The sequence below is a fragment of the Plodia interpunctella genome, chromosome 2 (genome assembly GCF_027563975.2).
Source record: "Plodia interpunctella isolate USDA-ARS_2022_Savannah chromosome 2, ilPloInte3.2, whole genome shotgun sequence".
Classification (NCBI taxonomy): Eukaryota; Metazoa; Arthropoda; class Insecta; order Lepidoptera; family Pyralidae; genus Plodia; species Plodia interpunctella.
In genome coordinates this window covers 11950634-11970629 of record NC_071295.1, presented here as the reverse complement: position 1 = coordinate 11970629, position 19996 = coordinate 11950634, and the positions used below count along the sequence as shown (strand labels likewise).

General features: G+C 35.5%; 1 protein-coding gene across 1 annotated transcript; it reads right to left on the bottom strand.

The window, feature by feature from the left end:
* Positions 1–4988: 4988 nt before the first annotated feature.
* LOC128681724 (hairy/enhancer-of-split related with YRPW motif protein) lies at positions 4989–14227 on the bottom strand. The gene is made up of 3 exons (XM_053765854.1): positions 14000–14227; positions 11977–12185; positions 4989–6452 (listed from the first exon to the last, which is right to left on the bottom strand). Exons 1-3 carry the CDS (start codon positions 14164–14166, stop codon positions 5932–5934), a joined length of 897 nt encoding a protein of 298 aa, XP_053621829.1. The 5' UTR covers positions 14167–14227; the 3' UTR covers positions 4989–5931.
* Between the last annotated feature and the right edge of the window lie 5769 nt (positions 14228–19996).

Here is a 19996-nt window from a genome sequence, read left to right as displayed (position 1 = left end):
AATTAATTGTGATTATTATTTCAGAGTTTGAGACAACGGTCTAAGAGATCATAAAAAGAAAATATCAAACTTATAAAGAGGTAAAAAATATACAAATGTACAAAACCACTAAACATTACGGCCACACAGGAGACTTTTAGCAAACGTTAACAAATGTGAAACAAAATAATTGCTTAAACCTGAAAAGAAGAAGACATAGGGTATAAAGAGACCAAACCGGTACTAGGGATAAATGGAATCCTTGTATAATAGAAGAATACAAAGAGCTCCCGGTCATTGTGTCCAGACTCCTGGTAATGGGTGTCCGAAGAGAGTCCAAGCTTTGTACTTCAGAGGATATTTTTTCTATTTAAATGTAAAACGTTTTAATTGGAAAGAAAACTTCGTTTTCTTGTATGATGATTATATGATATGGTCTTTATGTATGATATATTATGAATTATAATTCTTTTATCTTTGTGTTTATTTAATATACCTTCTGATTTAATTTCCTTAGCCATTATGTAATGTAAAAGAAATATCCCTTCACTCTCATCGATTGAGTTGAAATTTTATATAGAAACTTGGATGACATTGAAATCATGATATAAGCAGTACGAGTTGATAATTATTTTCATTTCATAAGTTTATTTCCAAAAGGTTGGACGAAGTTTATCTTTTGTTTGGGCCTCACTTTTCGTGTAGGAAGTGGGAAAACATACAAAACCATTTATTAGGCTATGACTGGTCTCCGATCCAATAACATATTCGATAAGAAAAAGACTGCGGTCTCTCATGAGTGATGGTCTGTTCAACAATATAAACATTTTGCTTATTTTGGCGTGGGCTCTATTACCTCCTCTGCAGTTGTTTATCCGGATAACGTCTCATGTAGGTTTTGTTCTGAAATTGGATGATACTGTTATCGTAAATTGGACAAATCAATAACAACAAGACTGGTGCGCCTACTGGCCGGAAGTACCCTTGAGGCTATTCCTATAATACTTAATCGGCAACATTTTCACGTAATAGGGTGAATAGAAAACAAAAAAAAAACATAAAATTTACTTTTATCTATCTCAGTACCTAGCTTGAAAGTGTATAAATCTTTCTTTATATGCTCGTATGAATATAATAACGCTCACGAGATTGTTTCAATGTAATAATATAAGAAGCTATCAGTGTTCTCCTTCTTCCTTGCCTGTTGGTCTTCTTACTTTGGGTCGGCCATTTGGAACTTACAGTCTAATTTGAAACATTTCTGCATAGAATAGCCATGTCACAAGTCTATAGATTATCCAATGATTTTTTTTTACAACATTCTCCTTACAAAATATTTCCGCATTATAACATTACCATCAATGGTTGTCGGAAACAGGTTTTTCAAGTTACATTACAAATATTATTTTAGTAAAGGCATATTTTGTGGCCAGTCACAATAGTTTTTGTTGTAACACGTGTTTGCAACAGATTATTGATATTTAGTCAATGGGTGTGGAGTTTTCAGAGCCGGTTTTTGGATTTGCAATTAGCACGCGTATCTGAATGGTATATAACCATTACTGCTTTTTACTTCACTACTTAAAAAAAGAGTTTTTTGGCACACATGCTTTATCTATGTATTAGATTATATATGATGTATGATAGATTATATTTTACACCATAATTCGTAATGGCCTTCCTATATTATATTCTGAAAATAATACGCAGTTCTAAGTAGATACATGTTGGTAGGAACATGAAATAAAATGAAACTAGCATTAAAATACTAAAATGACAAGACCCATGCACGATTCATATGCCACACTATCGCAGACCAGGTTCGCCGAACCTGCGGCGGATACGGCATACATTGCTTGTTTTTCAAATTAAAAGCTACATTCATATAAGCTACGCAATGTACTTACGCGTTGGCATCTGTCCGTGTTCGCCGCCAATACACAACGACACAACAAGAGCGCCGGTATAGTGGCAATTTCGTGTGTTGTGTCATTTATTTGAGACGCAATCGGCACTTTGTAGACCTTGTCGCGATCAATAGATTAAATGGATGGTTAAAAGTTTTAACTAACAAAGAAATTGTTCAAATAACTATGGTTTTTCATGTGTTGGGGCTCTATTCATTCGTCGGGTATAATTTAACATATTTTTCAATGGCTTGCTTTCCATCTCATCCTATTTTTGCAAAGCCATCGTTTTGACGTCGACACTACATTTGGACTATTATATTATTAGGCCCGACTCGGATTCACTCGGGTATAAAACCATACTACCATAATAAATTATACACCTGATCGTTCCTCAGGAATTACACTATCTATAAACAAGTTTAGTTGTTCTTCTTCATAGTCGTATTCCTCATGGCTGCGGGTCGTGGTCATTACGTGGAATTATACACACACAACAACTTTCTTGGCATTTGTAATGGAGTGGTTTGCCATTGCCTTCTCCATTTCATACACATGTTAATAATCAACCAGTGTGCAGGTTTCCTCACGATGTTTTCCTTCATCGGAGGAGAGTGGTGGTCGATGAAAACTACTATACATGAGTCAGATTGGTGTGACAAACAACTATACATGAGTCAGACAAACTCATGTGGCACGATTAGGATTCGAACCTGGGACCTTTCGATCCACAGGCGGGCGACTTAACCATTACACCACCACCGCTTCTTGTTAGACAAAGTTAGTCTTGTTAGTTTATTTTTTAGACAAATTAAAAAAACCCCCGACTTTCAATATTCATTTCGTTACAACTTTTGAACGGCTGAACAGATTTTGATCAAACATATTTAAGAACCACCGCATAAAAATTAGCTATCAAATTAAAAATACCGCATCCAAATCGGTTCACCCGTTTATAAGCTACGGTGCCACGTACACAGACAGACAGACAGACAGAGAGACAGACACATTAGCAGTTAAACTTATAACAATCCTCTTTATGCGTCGGTGATTAAAAAACCCGCATCAAAATAAGTTTTACGCTTAGTTTTAAAGTTCTTAAAGTTTGCGGGAAGCGACTTTGTTTTATACTATGTACTTAGTAATTATTAGAATTATTAGTTATTTTTGTATTTCATTGTGTCTCTTATATACTTACACATAGTTTCATATTGCCTACAAAGTTCTTATAAGCTAGATAGGTACATATTTGCAACAGTCAAGACATGGCATTGATAACAATATACGCTTTTGTACTGAATAATATCACCTTAATGGTTCGCTGTCACTCGTTTGGCATTGGGGTGATTGAATGTGATCATTTAACTGTTAACTGACTTGTGTATTGTGGTTTATTGAATAAACATCTTATGAATATGTAGTTATGTAGTCAGTGAAGAATGTGTCATGCTAGGAATGTTGGTTAGTTGGTCACCTCAAGTTCAATAGATAGATTTATAAAAGGTCTCAAATGTAAGAAACACAATTTTAAAGCTTTTGCGGGAATCCAAATCGTCAAATGATATGATAATTCTTCTGCTGCCCAAATTAAAGAATATTGGTCCAATTTCTATAATACTATATGTATACTAAGAAAACTACTTAATTTTCACGCACTTTGGTGCCGATATTCAAGCTGGATATTTCGTGCTAGATCAACAAATGAAGATCTGGTGATTGATCAATGACCGTATAACCATACCCCGATCAAGAAATTGGACAGAAGAGGCTGCAGAGACATTTGAAGTCGAAAAGCAGAAAGCCACGGGATACCACTAATTATTCCTAGTCGTCAATTGACATAAAATAAACAGACGATATTTATTCTTATCTAAAGAGAATTATTTATTCAGAAGTTAGATATTTACAGGCACTTTTTGACGTTAAATTTTAACTTATACACAATATCTCAAAATGCCACAAACCACTGCTAAGAAGAAATGCCGAAATAAAATCATTTAAACAGTGTTGGTTCCTATCATGCCATTGTCAAACTATCACATTTAAGTTTACGAGTAATGGTCGACCAACTGTATTCTTCTAAAAATAGGTTAAGGAATATCTTGGATAGCATGCAACTGCCACTAAAACCTCAATTGCTTTCCACTAAAAAATATTTAATAAATACCGGAAGGTTATACGATGATCTCTTTATAATAACTCGAGTTCACCGTTATAAAGGCGAGTGCACACCCACTTCCTACACAATCAAACTCAAATACCAACACACGGCATACACACGAACAGACAAAAACCACGTTTTTGCACCCTGCTTCTTCCTACGGAACTAAAGAGAGAGATAGATATACTATTTCCTTAGGTGTGACAGAGAGGGTGGTCGTGGGAAACATAGGGGTGGCGATATCCCATAGCGTGGAAGCGGCCACAGTATTGAATTTATTCCGATAGGTAGCCCTTCGAACTTAGGGGACATCTGGTCAGGACTATTGGCAAAGAGGAATATAAATGACACGCTAAAAATTCAATTTTTTATTTATCAATATTTCGTGGTGCACTTATTCAGCGTTTAGTTCCTTTAGAGATAGGTATATTGTAACATTTTGACAGGTATTGAATTTTTAAGAAAGATTTTTTTTTAATAAGACCGAAAGAACCTGCCTTAGACCTACGTGTGTGACTTCTGATGGTTGACCATGAGAAAAGTTAGTTATGTAGTTGAAAATGCTGAAAAAAATTGCTTTCATATTATTGGTATTTACCAAACAGATTTCATAAATTTAATGAGCTGACTCATAATGATCTCGCTTAGATTGTAGTACACTTTACTGAGGGGGCAAAATGGCGACGTTTTAATTAAACACCTGCGACTGAAAAGCAAATGGTCATACCGTTTTACTTAATGGCGTTTTGATAACAGGTGTGACCATGGGACAAAGGGGTTAAAAGACATGCATTATGGAAAATAATTTAATTCTCTTTTCAGTTCAATATTTACATAATGTATATATACAATATTTTTTAAGATTTTCAGTATTAAAACACATTTAATGTTTGTTGAAAAAAATGTATCTTAAATGAAGTTGATTTTATATTTTCAACAATATTAATTTACTTTAATAGGAAATATGACATTTTACTTCCATGTGAAATGTTTTATAGAACATAATAGAAATTGGACATCTTTTATATTTCTAATCAGAAAATGCCATTAATATTTTCTAAAGTAATCTTACTTATAAAGATTCCGTTTCACAACATTTATAAACACATATTTTTTGTGCAAACATTTTTTAAATACATATTTCAAGTAGAAAACATTAAAGCTATATCGATTTTAACTAATGACTTTTAAATAAACTTATTTTATATACTATATAGCTATCACACAACCTTATTAAATATTTGTATAAATTTGCAATATAATACAACGGCAGTGTCCAAAAATATTTCTAATTTTGACTCTATTAAACTCTGAGATCTACATAACTATGTCAGCCGATTCTCTCATTAGTGAATGTTGGTTAATTGTTTTGATATGTCATTTATATGCTTGGACAATCGCAACTTATATGAAAATATTTAAAACAAAGCACTTTTGACAGATGCTTTATATGTTGTCATGCATTTTCGTCCAAATACAAAGTCTCGTGATTTTCACGGTGTACTCAAGTCATCTAGATACAAGATGCTATCTAATCTAAAAATTAAAAGATAATTAATGATAGTTATACTTAACAAATGGTTTTGTTACTTAGAGTGGTGATTGGGTTCACAACGGTCGATAGTGTTGCGGACCCAATCAACGCTGCCTTGTGAGGCTGATAAGCTAACTAGCATGGCCAAAACATATCACTGTGTACATTTCATAACAGGAGAGTAGTTGCTACAAACTAGGTTTCATATTGCGAATTTTGTGCCAACCAAATTCACAACGCACTTTTGCTTCAAAAAATGATTTTTAGAACTCAGAAATTAAAAGATGCAAATATTAATGAATAAATTGACCAATTTCACTTTTAAAAGAATCGAGAGATCCCAATATTTTCTAATACGCTAGTTCGGCACCCCAGGGCCTGTAAGGTTTTGAGGAGTTTTGAGAATACTGATGGGAAGGATGGTGAGGATAGGGGGTGGGATAATGTGGTGCGGGGGGCGCGGGGTGGGGTCCTGGTGGTCCAGGAGGAGCTGGAGGTGCGGGGTAGTGGGGGTAACTTGGCGCTGCCGTTAAAGGTGCCGCTATAGCCGTTGGTGCAGCGACTGTTGGCGCAGCAGTTGTTACAGGTAACGGTTCTTGTCGGGGAGCTAGTTCTGTGTAGCCATGTTGGGATTGCGCTACAGGAGTGGCTGGGTATTGAGGGTATCCCCAATTGGCTGATTTGGCAGCTAATTCTCGTTGGGCAGCGAAGCATTGTAGGTGGCTCATGAGGCGGAGTCTCAGGGGGTCTTGGATGTCTAAGCCTTCGCAGCTGACGAGGTAGCGGGCGACCTCGGCCGCGCACTCTCGGAAGCCGATGCTGTGATAGTCCATGGCGTACCGCTGTGGGTCGTACGCGAAGGTGTCCAAACCTGGAACAAGATAAGTGATTTGTTAATGATTCCACTGTGGAAGCTAAGTTTAGATATAATGGGATTAAGTTATCATTATGTAACAAAATATAGATAACACAATCATTCGAAAACATGAAGATAAGAATAATCCACTTTTGTGAGAATACCGCATACATACACAAAATAGTACTTCCATTGAATAGTTTGCATATCTAACGCCAGGTGGGCAAGGATAGCGAAAGAAAAGGTAAAGGCCGTTTATATTATGATGCAAATCTGTAAAATGGTGTTCGAACAAGCCCAGACGCAGATGCATATGTTCGTGCAGACAAAGAAATTGGTTCAATCGAAGAAAACAATTCATACGGCACCCTTGCGCAACAAGTTGACAGAGATGGACTTATAGCAGGATTAAAGTGCGTGAAGGACAAAAAACGTAACGGAACCCCACAGTTCCGGCTGTCTTCCGATGGGGCAGAAAGCCAGATAAGGCGACCCCTCGCTCTTTGATAGTATTTGGCGAAATATGTAAGGTTAAGGTGTCGGTAAGTGATTTGGAGGTCTTGGTTCGTTGGACATGACACTGGGCCACCGGGCCACGTAGGGTTGAATGCAATCGTCTATAACTGCATAAGGGAAGCTAGTTAGGGTCTTATTAGTAAACACGATGAAGTTGGAAAACGCAAATACCTTGTAGATATTGGATTTTATGGACCCGAAATGCAATTGCCAGAAACTGTACATTTCTTATTCGTGGACTGAAAGAGATTATTGGTACACGGCACGGACAGTGGATCAACGACGTTCTTGTTTTAATTTCAATAGGTATATAAAGCGTTAATGTGAGTTTAGATATCTTTAAACTTAAAAGGAGATTAAAAATGAATTTAATCTTTTTAGACAATAGTTTTCGCTTCTTTTTATCAAACCTTTTCTTTCTTTACTTCACCACCGCCCATTAGAGTTCTACAACTTTATCAATTGTTAGTTCCCTTCCTTCCGTCTCGGCAGTTGGCATGATTAGTATTTTTTTATTTTATTTCTTTTTTAGTTTTTTTCTAACGCAGGTGTCGGAACCCTTCCAGCTTCCGCTTGTCACTTGGGATACAATGCACGTGATTGGGTAATGCGAAAGTAGATTAAAGGGTTTTTTAATAAAAAAAATATTCTACTGACATTCTGAGTCCAGCTATTTGTATGTGAATGTGTGTAAGGCATTGATTGCCATCTTGTGGTGTTATAAATGATTCAGTAATGTTATGTTTGTTCTAGGAATATCTTATTAAGACTAGAATAGACGAGAATATAAAGCAATTATTTATTGGATACCTGAGTGTAATATAATCTATACTAATATTATAAAGAGGTAAGCGTGACATTATCCAAGATTGCTATAGGCTATATTTTATCACAAAATTCTCACGGGAGCGAAGTCCCGGGCAACATCTAGTATAGTATAGTTTTTAAAGTGTCAAAAGCACGGCTATGTCTAGAAGTCACACATACAAAGTCCACTGTGCACTGGTATTTTGTATTCATTTTCACTAATACTTTAAGCAATATTTTTTAGATTCCAGAGCAGAATCGAAGATTAAGGGTAGATTAGCCCTTCTGTCACCCTTATCAGCACTATTCACTTGCCAATGAAAAAGAATTGATCAAAAGCCATTAGCCATTCAATTTACATCGGCACTAGAACATAGGCTGGGTGAAGATTCTTCCAATGTCAAGTCGATATCGTGTCTCAATAGTTCTTATTGCGAATCAATAAGAGCTATTATTGAAAAGCAGTTTTGGTTTGAAGTTAGCAGAATAGACGCCCTGTTGACTTGGCGAGGGCGTAGCGCCGGTCAGTGAGACGAGCCCTCAACTGGGGTTCCCACGAAGCACCCCAGCCCCCAGGCAGGATTACTGATTGCTATAATACGTATTGTTTACTGATATCAAATGTATGATGGCTGACTGTTTAGGGTTGGTAATTAGTATTTATTCTGTGAGTCGATTTTATCTTATTTTTAATTGAAAAAAGTAAGTATGTACTTATAAAATATTTTTTCAGTAAGCCGTTGTGTGCTTCATAGGCTAATATATCGTTAATCCGAGCCATGACTAAAATTTTATTTTTTTTTATTAAATATTTCTATCGTACCATAGATAAAAAAGTAAATAAATTGTTAAGTAGGATAGGCTAAAAACAATTTTATCCATCCATCAATACTAACACGAAGTACCCAAAAAAGAAAGAGAGAACACTACACGCCATCATAACGCCACACATCGGGATCTTTAGGGAATCTCCTTCGCTTCCTGTGTTTTTATGAGGCGCCAGGTGGCCGAATATTACCTGGCGTGTAACCGATCCCTTGATCGCCTTCTGATTATGTTTGTCCAGTCCGCTTGCGGTCGACTTGTGAAGGTTGTGGGAGATTCGCACTTTGTAAATTAAAGATTTGTATCTTGTGCCCTTTGTGCGCTATCGGAGATTTTTTTTGTGGTTTTGGAAGACGCGCGTGAGCATCTTGTATTAAATGTAACATTTTGTTATTGATATATATGTTGAAATATCATTGTTTAACTGATTTATAAAATAAGTAAATTAATTTATTACAGGTACCTAAGTGATGTTTACAATTGTATTAATTAATACAATTTATTTTATTAACGTAATGTTCTATCATTTTTTTTTCAATTTATATCATTAATTTCATCTTCTATCTTCAACTATTTAAAATTAAAAAAATACGACACATTTAAAGTCTATACTCAGTTAAGAAAAAGTTTTAATTTACAATATTAATTTTACAAACGAAAAAACAAAACAACTACAGCTACACATATACAAAATCGGGACACGTGCACCTATTATCAGACGGTGACCTTTGAATCGAAAGCTCGCGGAAGCTCAGACAGAAGAGCTTCCGGCCGCAAGGCGTGCGCGGTTGTGACCACCCCGCGGAAAGCTTTCAATACTTTATGATACTGTGTACTCGTTAAAAGAATGTAAGTAATTTTATGCTTTATTCATGTGTGTTTACAGCTTTATTTATATATTAATAAAATTTGCAAACGTAAAAGTTTATTAATATTTGTAAATTGACGACCCAAGATCTTTGTTAGTTACATATTTTTTACATTTTAGCTGAGGCAATCACTTGCGGGACATTTTTTATTATAGTTTTTTCCTTGTTTGCTTGTGATAACTTTATACAAAAAATAAATAAATTAATTAAAATGATTACAAATAAGATTTCTCGTTTTATCTTACACATACTTATTGACATGCTCAGTTCAGTGTTCTTTTTTGTTTTATTTAGTATTAAATAATGTTGTCGGTTCTTTAGTAAACAAGAAAATTTAAATACTTACTTATAATTTAATTATTTAAAAAATGAAATCAAAGTTCGCTCGTCCATATACAGAATTTATAATTGGCTGCACTAAACACGATGAAATCTGGCGGGTAAACCACAACTGGTTAATTGCAAACCGCACGTTGCATTTACCTCGGCCCGGTAAATATGAAAAATGCCGGAAGGAACTGGTGTTTAGGGCTTTGTTGGTCACGGTTTGTAAGTAATTAAGTTCGTGTAACGTAAAATTCTTCGAAATAAAGTGGGTAGTAGATTTTTGTGAAAACCTTTTACATACCTAGCACACACTATAAAAATTCAACAAACAAAACAAATAAAAGCTCGTTTAAAATAAACTTACAATAGGCTAGTTGCCACATTTTTGTTTTGTTGACTATTCGAAGCCTCCTATATCATTAGAAACACCCAGTGAAACAAATACTGTGATAATGACAATACTTTCAAAGATATGACAAAAATAAAATCACACATTTTAGGACTCTAGGACTCGTCCAAACGCTCCACACTAAATGACACGAACAAGTGACGTCACAACGTGTTATAATGTTCGCGAAGAAAGATATGTTTGTTCGACAGCTACATTATATATTGCGTTTATAGTGATGATTTCTTAATAAAAGTTGTTACAAAATTTTTGTTTTTTATGATGGCTAAATTTATTTTGATAATTTCATACTTTTTGAAAAAGGAATTTTCAACCAACTTTAAATCTTCGTATTTAGATCCAGCTGCATTGTTACAGTCATGAATTATCATAACGATCCTAAATCTATTTTATCTAGATTATACATATTTTTTACAATTATCTGACCTTCGCAATTACCCTATTAGAGGATACCGCGGGCGCGGGCAGAGCTGCGGGAAACAACTAGTACTATAACATATTACAGATCATATACCGAAATACACTAAACAATATAAGGAGCATAACAAACAAATGTGAGTCCATCCAATACATTGGCCGCTATGCCACTATCTTCCCGATTCCCACGCCAGACTTCCGGGTCGCGGCAGGTGGACGCCGGTTTTTTCATAAACTCTCGAGAATATTTAGGAATTTTATTGTCAATCGTGGAAAAATGTTTGTGCTACGCCCACTAATAATGTTGAATGGATGTGGGTGTCTCTGTCACTTTTGAAAGGTCCTTTGCGCCTTTGATTGCGGCGGATACTCGTCGAGTGTGCTCGTAATGTTAGATATATTTTTATTTTTTCGTGCCGATGAAAATAAGTGAATCGTTGACCTTTTCAGGAAGAGTTCGGGAAAAATTGTAGCCCAAATCATAAAACCAAAATATTAAAAACTAGTTGAAAAAGGTCATAAAAATATTAATAAATAATATAAATCTTTTATGAATCATACCAAATTAAATGTGTTATATTAATTCGATTATTTTGAAATGTGTTCCTAAATAACGAACCATTGAATCTTTAATCAACCGAAAAACGTTAGGTGATTTCCTGTTATTATCTAAAAAACGAAAGTTAAAAAAAAAACAACCCACAAAACGGCAACTTTATCAAAGAACAGCAATCAGGAAAGCATAACAAATCCCGCGCACTCTCACTTTTAGAAACAGATGGTGAGACCGTTAAATTTGCGATTTGTTAATTTTTTAACCTGTCAACTGGGAGGAAACGGAAACGCCAGATAGCGGTGTTAAATTGGCAGTTCCCAGATCGATAAAGCAGGAGCCAAATCTGATGTGCTCAGTTTAGATCAAGTGTTTATTTTTTATGCATTGTGTAGATTTAATATATAAGAGGTCCTTAGCCGACTATCAGGTATAACAAAAACTTAAAACGGAGAGTAACACTGACTGTTCAATCTCTGCCATGTCAAAGTTAGCACTGGTTTGCTTATTATTAAATTCTTATTATTTATTGAGCGACAACATATAAAAATAGTTATACCTAATAAACTTGAGAAGACAACGGGTATCTACACAAACGACCACATTCGGCTTTACCTCTGTACTTTCTCCAGTTTAACGCTGCCTTCCCTTTCAAAAGCATTCACATGATACCAAATAATACTAGAAGAATAAAAGGGTTCATCATTAATGATACACAGTCAGACGTAGTATCTGTACTTCCTCCAATTAACGCTGCCTTCATTCTCAAATGCGGCACAATTCCAAGTAATTAAAACCAAGTCTAGAAGAACTAACCTTTAGCGTGCAGCATCTTCAAATGATCTACAGTCAGTTGTAGTATCTCCGCTTTCTCCAGCTTGGCACTGCCTTGCTTCTCGCACGCGGCTGGCACGAGCCTCTTCAGCTCAGTCAGTGAGGTGTTGATGCGGTCCCGTCGCTTCTTCTCGATGACTCCTCGGCGGCGCTTCCTCGTCAGCAGCTGGCAGGAGTCGCCGCCGGGAGATCTGGAAGGTTTGGTTATTGGTTAGGTGGATATTAGACATATAAGTTTATTCAGTACATACATTTTTATTGAATGAAGCCTTGCAACACTAAAAATACTTATGTTATTGAGTTGACCGATGCCGATCTGCTGACTAAATATATGTATGTCATACATAGCAAAACATAGCGCACTATACGATCTATGATTGACAAATAAATTATTGATTGATTGATAGTATGTGCCAGGTGCTTCACCTGCCGCGTGGATTGTAAGCAAAAAGGATAGACAAGGGCTGTAAATTGGAGATTGTCATACAGATAGTCGTTGCCTTCGTGTTTCGTAACTTGTCTTTGTCTACCCCGTAAGGCATAAAGACGTGATACTGTATCTGTATTAATAAGGACATTTACGCTCTCAGCGTTCTCCTGTTGATGTCAAACCTACATCTACGTCGATATGGTAAAGCTACTCGCTCGAGGCAGTTTGGAAAATTTAACCCTTTGCAGGGCACCGCTATGTAATTGGGGGTAACGGGTTAATTTTACAACAATTTAATTCGTGATTTCTGAATTCATTAATAAGAGCTGATATTTTTTGGTCTTTATTTAATGGTATTTTTTTCCATATATGAGTAGCGACGTAGCCCGGCTACGCACGGAATCATTTACGTATGTATGAACTAAATAACAGTGTAAACTGCATCAAAATCCGTTGCATGGTTTAATAGAAAGTTTACATCATCTTATGCTCCATTAGTGATTACAACATGTGTATATAATTTATGGCATAACAGTCAGCGTCCGTAAACGGTGCGTAGCTTTTCGTAGCACCTCTACGTAATGCTACGGAGTGCTACGAATTTACGAGTGAAAATAACCCTTTTATTTGTTTTTGTTCCAAGTACTCTTGTTAGAATCTTATTGGACCGGCGCGAATATGTTTATAAGGCTGATATAAAGTTGTAATGGAATGGTATAGTAAAATGTTAGTAGGGCCATGAGGAAAACGGGAGAATTTACCGTTCGATATTTAAGTTTAGGTATTTATTTGTTTTTGTTTTTTTTTTGTAATGTAATTTAATATCCTATGTAATTTTAGATCGTAACGTTAGATGTATAGTTTATGTAATACACAAAAAAAGAATAATAATTAAATGGGTTTAACTATGCTAGAAAATATTTTCAGAGGTTCGAATGAGTTTTTATTGATATAAAATGCTAATTCAAAAAAAGGTAACATGTTATAATTTTGTTTAGTGCATGAATATTTATTTATACGCACTTTACGATCGTTGAATGTAAAGTTTGTTTTTTAACGTTAAAGTGTTAGCTTCTCTTGTCTTGATTCAATACTTATTGCATCATTAATTTTGACTTGCAGCCATTACACATGCTGACCTTTACGTAATTAACAGGAAAAACTTGATACATAAACATTGCGATTAAAAAAAAAAAGTTTCTTTCTAACACACCATGATTCTTATAAATGACTGTAAAAAGAGTATTTCATTTTTAGTATATATGTATTTTAATGATTAGTCTATTTAATGTCATTGTATTATGATTTGTACTTAAAAAGTTACTTTATACTTAAAAATGGTTAAGTTTTATTCACATAGAAAATAAAATAAAATAATTTGTGATCACAATTACCAGATAACGAATTATCGTAATTAAATGTTAATTCAATTACTACATATTACAAACTAATTTATAACACTTATCATAAATGAAAACCAAAGAAATCATCTCTATTCCTCTGCACAACGTCTCCTGAAAATATCAACACAACACTTCGCACAAAATAAAGCCCGTATCACACTGAGACACTCACTGCGCATCCTTGCTGCTTTCTTCAGAAAACGCATCGTCTTCACTTTCCGAATGCGTTCTCTTGTTTCTCTGCGCCGGCGCAGGAGGCGCGGCGGTCGGCGCCGGCGGGCCCCAGCCGTAGCCCCATTGAGCCTGACTCTGCTGGATGCCCTGATGGTGGTACTCCATGATAACTCAACTCTCTGTACGATAAGGTAAGGACGTCTACGCGACACGTGCGCACGCGTGCAACGACCGTCGTGCAATGAGGAACCGCGTGCGGCCGTGTGCCGATCACCCTTGGCGCACACACCCCATTGCTAACCATACTTCTCATTTTAAAAAAAGTTCTGGCGTTAGATCGTTTGATTTTGAACTATATGGCTTTGGTGTTACAGAATTCGTGTAGGCATTTGAAGTTGTATTTGAATTTAACTTTGGTTATGCGAATTGAGTCTGTATATCTATGATGATTAGAGTTTTTCCATTCCGTATTAGGGTCAAATACCATATTAACATTGAAAGAAATTGGTTCAAATTACACTCAATCTATTTTAGACTTTATATCGTAGATTTTAGTGGAGTTTTTCTAGTGTGTTAGTTTGTGTGTTTGAATGAGTCTGCCGCGTGTCAGGCGTACGGTGGGAAACTGTTTGACAATTAGGAAACGCAATTTTATTCGCGGGCGGTGTGAAAACAGCCTTAGGGCGAGATATAGGGTGGACTTGAAGCGTGGGACGAATTTTAGGTATATAGGGATTTTCCAAGTCACTGAGTACATTTAGAGTTAAGTACTATTGTGTACTTTATATAGTTGGGATTTATGAAAATCATTATTGGGAAAATTGTTAGCGACATTTAAACCCTAACATTATTTTTGGGTGTGCAACATTATTAAATTTGTTTGCTGAAACATAAAATGATAAAAGTTTCAATCAAATTAGAACAAGTTAGTCTCTGTGGAAGCAACAATCTGTTTCGTTACAACGAGGTGACAAAGACGTCTTATTTATTATAAGTACCTTGGCTTTAAATATGCTTTTTATTCATACCTATCATTATCATTCGTGTAAATAATACCTTAGCTTCGAGGCGATTAAAGAACATATAGACTTGGCAGTACATCATAGGCATCCACGGAACACGGCTTTAGAACGGATTTGCATTTCATTTCCCACAATCGAGTAAAATTATTACTTATTTTTTATGCCTTATTTTAATGCACAAAGGAACCTAAAAAGATGATAGACAGGAACACTTTGTATCACAACCACTACGTCGTTCGTAGTCAATCCATTTTACATGAAGTCTGTGGTCCTCAAAATGAAAATTTATGGTAATTAATTTTAATTAACACTGTCAAGTCATTGGATCTCTAGGGTGTTAAAATATTCACAATATTAATTGACATCTATGAATTAAAAAGATCATTTTAGCATTTTTGTAAATTTATAGACTTTTGTGTTTCAGTTGATATTAAATATAGTTTCTTCACGAGTTCTTTCAACGTTCGCTAAATCAACACTACATAAATTTTTGACCTACTAACCTGAAGGGTCTAGTGTCTATCTGCGACACACGCGACGAGCGGCGTCCACGCAGCACGCTGGTCGTGGGTCGCGCGACTGTCGCCCGCCAGTCGCGTGGTCGTGGGTGTGTGTGGTGGTTTCACACTTGACAACTAATTGTTTCAGTGACAAGTGTAATTACAGTGACACCGAGTCAAAGTGAATAAATTAATAAATAGTAAATGTGTAGGTAAACTATGTTTTGGAAAGCAAGGAGTAAAGTTTAGTTATATACTAGATATTTAAATTTTTTTATAAAAAAAGCTGCCAACTTTTTCAAACTCAAAAAGGTATGGATCCGCGAATAATTTTCACGCCGCATAGCATAGCATTTTATGCAAAGCTCCGTTTCAAGATTAATCCCATCAGATTTCGTTTCAAAAGGAGTCAATCCAATGCACCAACCATTGTTAGCAAGCTAATCCGTTTTCGTAAGCTCTCTTATCAAAATCGTCCAAAAGCTGCCAAAAAATGCTTTGTTATCGTTGTAAGAACCGTGAATACAAGTTTTTTATTTACAAAAAATTATATTTTTTTTCGTCCATAGAAAGATTCTGCAGAGTTTTTATTTTTAACACAGAACTAAATAAGAACGGCTATCGAAAAACAATTGAAACAATATTTTGATGTTAGCAGAATAGAAACCCAGTGGATTGCTTGTTCAGTCGATATCAGGAAACGGTACCTACTTTCTAATAATCCTGAGCCTGAACTATTTACTTAACGTATATTGAACATCAACATTCCACTATTTTTTTCGCATTTTAATCAGATAAATAGCTGAGAGATTATTTACTCTATCAGCCATAAACATCATCATCGTGACGTCATTTCTAAGGTAGCTGCCATGAAGTTCATGTATAGTTTGCAAGAGACAATCTAGCAACTTGTTCGTAGAGTTCAAGATATTTTTTTATTATTAAAAATCTTCCAAGTACGTGCACTACAAACCAAACAAAGTTGCTAGTGCGTGAAAATTGAAAAAAAATACGATTGTCAGCATTTTTTCGATTTAAAATATTAACCCGTTTTTTTGTAGGCGTGAGAAGAGTCGGTGGGACTTTTTGGCAGGTGCTCCCCGACTATACGCCTTTGTATGAGTCCATTGTTGGGTATAAAATGTCGCAAAACTGTTCGCTCATTGTATGTTTTTATACTCATGGAGTGGTTTTAATAAAGTTATGGGAATTTGATTGGTTATTTGGTTAGGTTGGCCGATATTTTTATTTGCGTTTGAGAATCGCCCTAGGGAATTTACTTTGTGGTTAAGGATAATTTTCTTTTGTAAATTTGTGAGGTTTAAAGTATAAGCTAAGCTATATCATATATTTTGTCAGTGAAAACTTGTAATTGGCCATATATTTTTTGGTAATTAGCTGTTAGTTTTCAAAAAAGAAAATAGTGATAAAATCTAGATTTTGTCGACTCGTGATGTTATCGTGAATATAAATTCATATTATATCAAAAAATAAACCTACTACCTAATACCTAAGCTTCTAACAAACGAAACAATAGTTATTAATTTGACGAATTAAGTTTAATTTGAAGTTTTAATTTTTGAAAAAATATTTGAATTTGAATCAATAGGAAAATATGTAACTACAGATACGTATTTATAGGTATATGTTTTGCTCTGAAAACGTAACTGGACAGAGGAAGAGAAAAATATTATTCTTTGAAAATTGACGACCTCGGTGGCGCAGTGGTAAAGTGCTTGCCTATGAACCGAGAGGTCCCGGGTTCGATCCCCGGTCGGGTCATGATGGAAAATGATCTTTTTCTGATTGGCCCGGGTCTTGGATGTTTATCTAGATATGTATATTATATAAAATATAGTATCGTTGAGTTAGTGTCCCATAACACACAAGTCTCGAACTTACTTTGGGGCTAGCTCATTCTGAGTGATTTGTCCGTATATATTTATATTTATTTAAAATCCACAAATGTGTGAAAGGGCAAAGACCTCTGACATTTGAAATTGAAGTGATGTTTTTATGATTGTGTTGAGGGTTGAGGGCAAACTATCACATACATATGCCCTTTCTTTATTGTGTAGTCTTATATGCCCATCACATCAGAACTTATTCAGAATCCAAATATTTTATAGTATTTTAAAACTTTAATTTTTTTTATTTGCTAGGCCATCGTCATCATGGTCTGCAGCCCTCCGTGACCCACTGCTGGGTATGGGCCTTCTTCCGTTTGCGCCAAACATCTCAGTCCTGGGAAAGTCCTGGGCTATAACTACATATCTAGGTGTTGCTTTCAATTTCCTTTGCATCGTCGACCCATCAAACTGTAGGGGCGTATGATGTGTTATTTGTCAGTGTTGGAAATTCCAACACTAAATTATATATTTTTTTACTATAGCAACATTTACGCTCACATTTAAAAATTATTTCTTCCTCTTTGTCTTTCGTGCAAATAAAAAGTGTCCCGAAGTAATCTTGGCATATTAATTTAACCGGCTCCGAAAAGAAATAATAAATTACAGTCACTGCACCGCGAGCCATCATTTATACAGCCAGTTAAGAGTTAAATGTTTATTTTCACTACAATATCAATTTGATTACCTATATAGGTACCTACTTTAAATTACTTTTCAAAGACAGGTTTAGGTTTAATAGATATATACCGTAGGTAACTGGTTGTCCATTTTTCTAAATCAACATACCTACATATCAAAAGGAATCGTTTAGGGATATGAAAAAAAATATCGGAAATCGAACCTGTGACCCTCGAGGTAACAGTTTCCCACACATTACAAGTGGATAACTGTACCTCCCTACAATTATACCACGAGAGTGCAAACAATAAAAAACATTACCTACTTACTGTATTTGGTTACTTTTCAACACCAACTTACAGTCTGCACTTTCATACAATCTTATTACAAATCAAGAGAGATTAATTTAGCGTGTTTTTGGGTAGGGGTAGTTTGTTTCAAAGTCGTCGTTCCCGTGTGAATGAGGGGCGGCGAACGGGGGTGGGTTATCACCGATTAACTCCACGATTAAACGGTGGTTATTGACAGGATTGCGAATTCAAATTTGTAATAAAGTTGTCTAATTAAAGTCAATTGATACGCAAATAATTGCTCGTAATTTTGGGAATATTGAAATCTCTCAATTTATTGACGTAAATGCACGGTCGATTGCAAGGACTCAATATATCATTGAGTTATACCTATATTTACTTTCTTGTTTTTTTAGTAAATTTATTAATTGTAAACTGCACAAATATAGGCACAATTTATAAAATTAACAATAGGCTGGTTTAATGCTGAAAGCATTATCTAACATTTGACCTTTGGGTCTACTACTCTATTACCTGCCTATCTATACTAACTATCGCCACATCACTACCGCCTGCCCTTAGTTGAATATTTGCCATTATTCAGATACAATTTTAATTCTTCTTCTTCTTTTGTTGGAGATTCTTCAATGACACCAATTTTATTCAGGTCACCCAAAGGCATCTGACATGACGATTTGATGTGCAAGATCATAACGTTTTCCTTCACCGGAAGCAAGTGGTGGCCTATGAAGATCTACTACTTACTGTATGATTGGTATATAAACTCATGTGACACGAGTAGGATTCGAACCTGTGATCTTACGATCACAGGCGGTATAAATTATAAATTTATCCAGTTTAAAGTTTCAACATTACGGTTATAAAGATAAACGTGGATTATTAAATTAATCGTACAGAACGCAACATAGGTTCCAGATTTAGATATGTAAGCTTAGTTTTGGGTATCCCATGTGTGTGTTTGAGGCTGATAGTAGGATTATGTCGTAAGCTCGGCTGGTTGCGAAACATCGGATTTGTCTCATTATAATTTCAATTCATATGGAATCTATTCACATCCTATTTCTATTAAATTCCGATATTATGATATTCCCTACGTGGTCTTTTCACATTATAAAAATAATGGGACTTTTTTTAGCGCCGCGTCTGTCTGTCATTAAAAAATAATAAATGCCCAACTTCTAAATTTTTTTATACACGTGACCAAGTGATATGTCTGATGGCAAGTGGTCACCGCAGCCTATGGACGCCTGCAACATCAGTGGTGTCACAAGCGCGCTGCCTATCCTGAATATATTTTTAAGAACTTTATGTTATTCTCTGTGCTGTGTTATGTCATGTCATGTCTCTGGCGAAAACCATCGCTGGAAATGTTAGTGGAATGAGCTCTTTAGGAGATCAGGGGGCTTACTATCATCTTTTAACGTGATCCACCTTACGACCTAAACTGTACTACATCGCAAATTCGTACCATCGACATATTTTTTTGTATATTCATTTTAATTTCCTAAATTGAACTGAGTTGCATTGGAATCATTCTGTAAAAATTGATGGTAGGCCTGCAGGAAGTTCCTTTTAAAGCGGACTGTAGGAGACATTTTTGGCTCCAAGGTGTGAGGATGTGTGAGTATCACTGA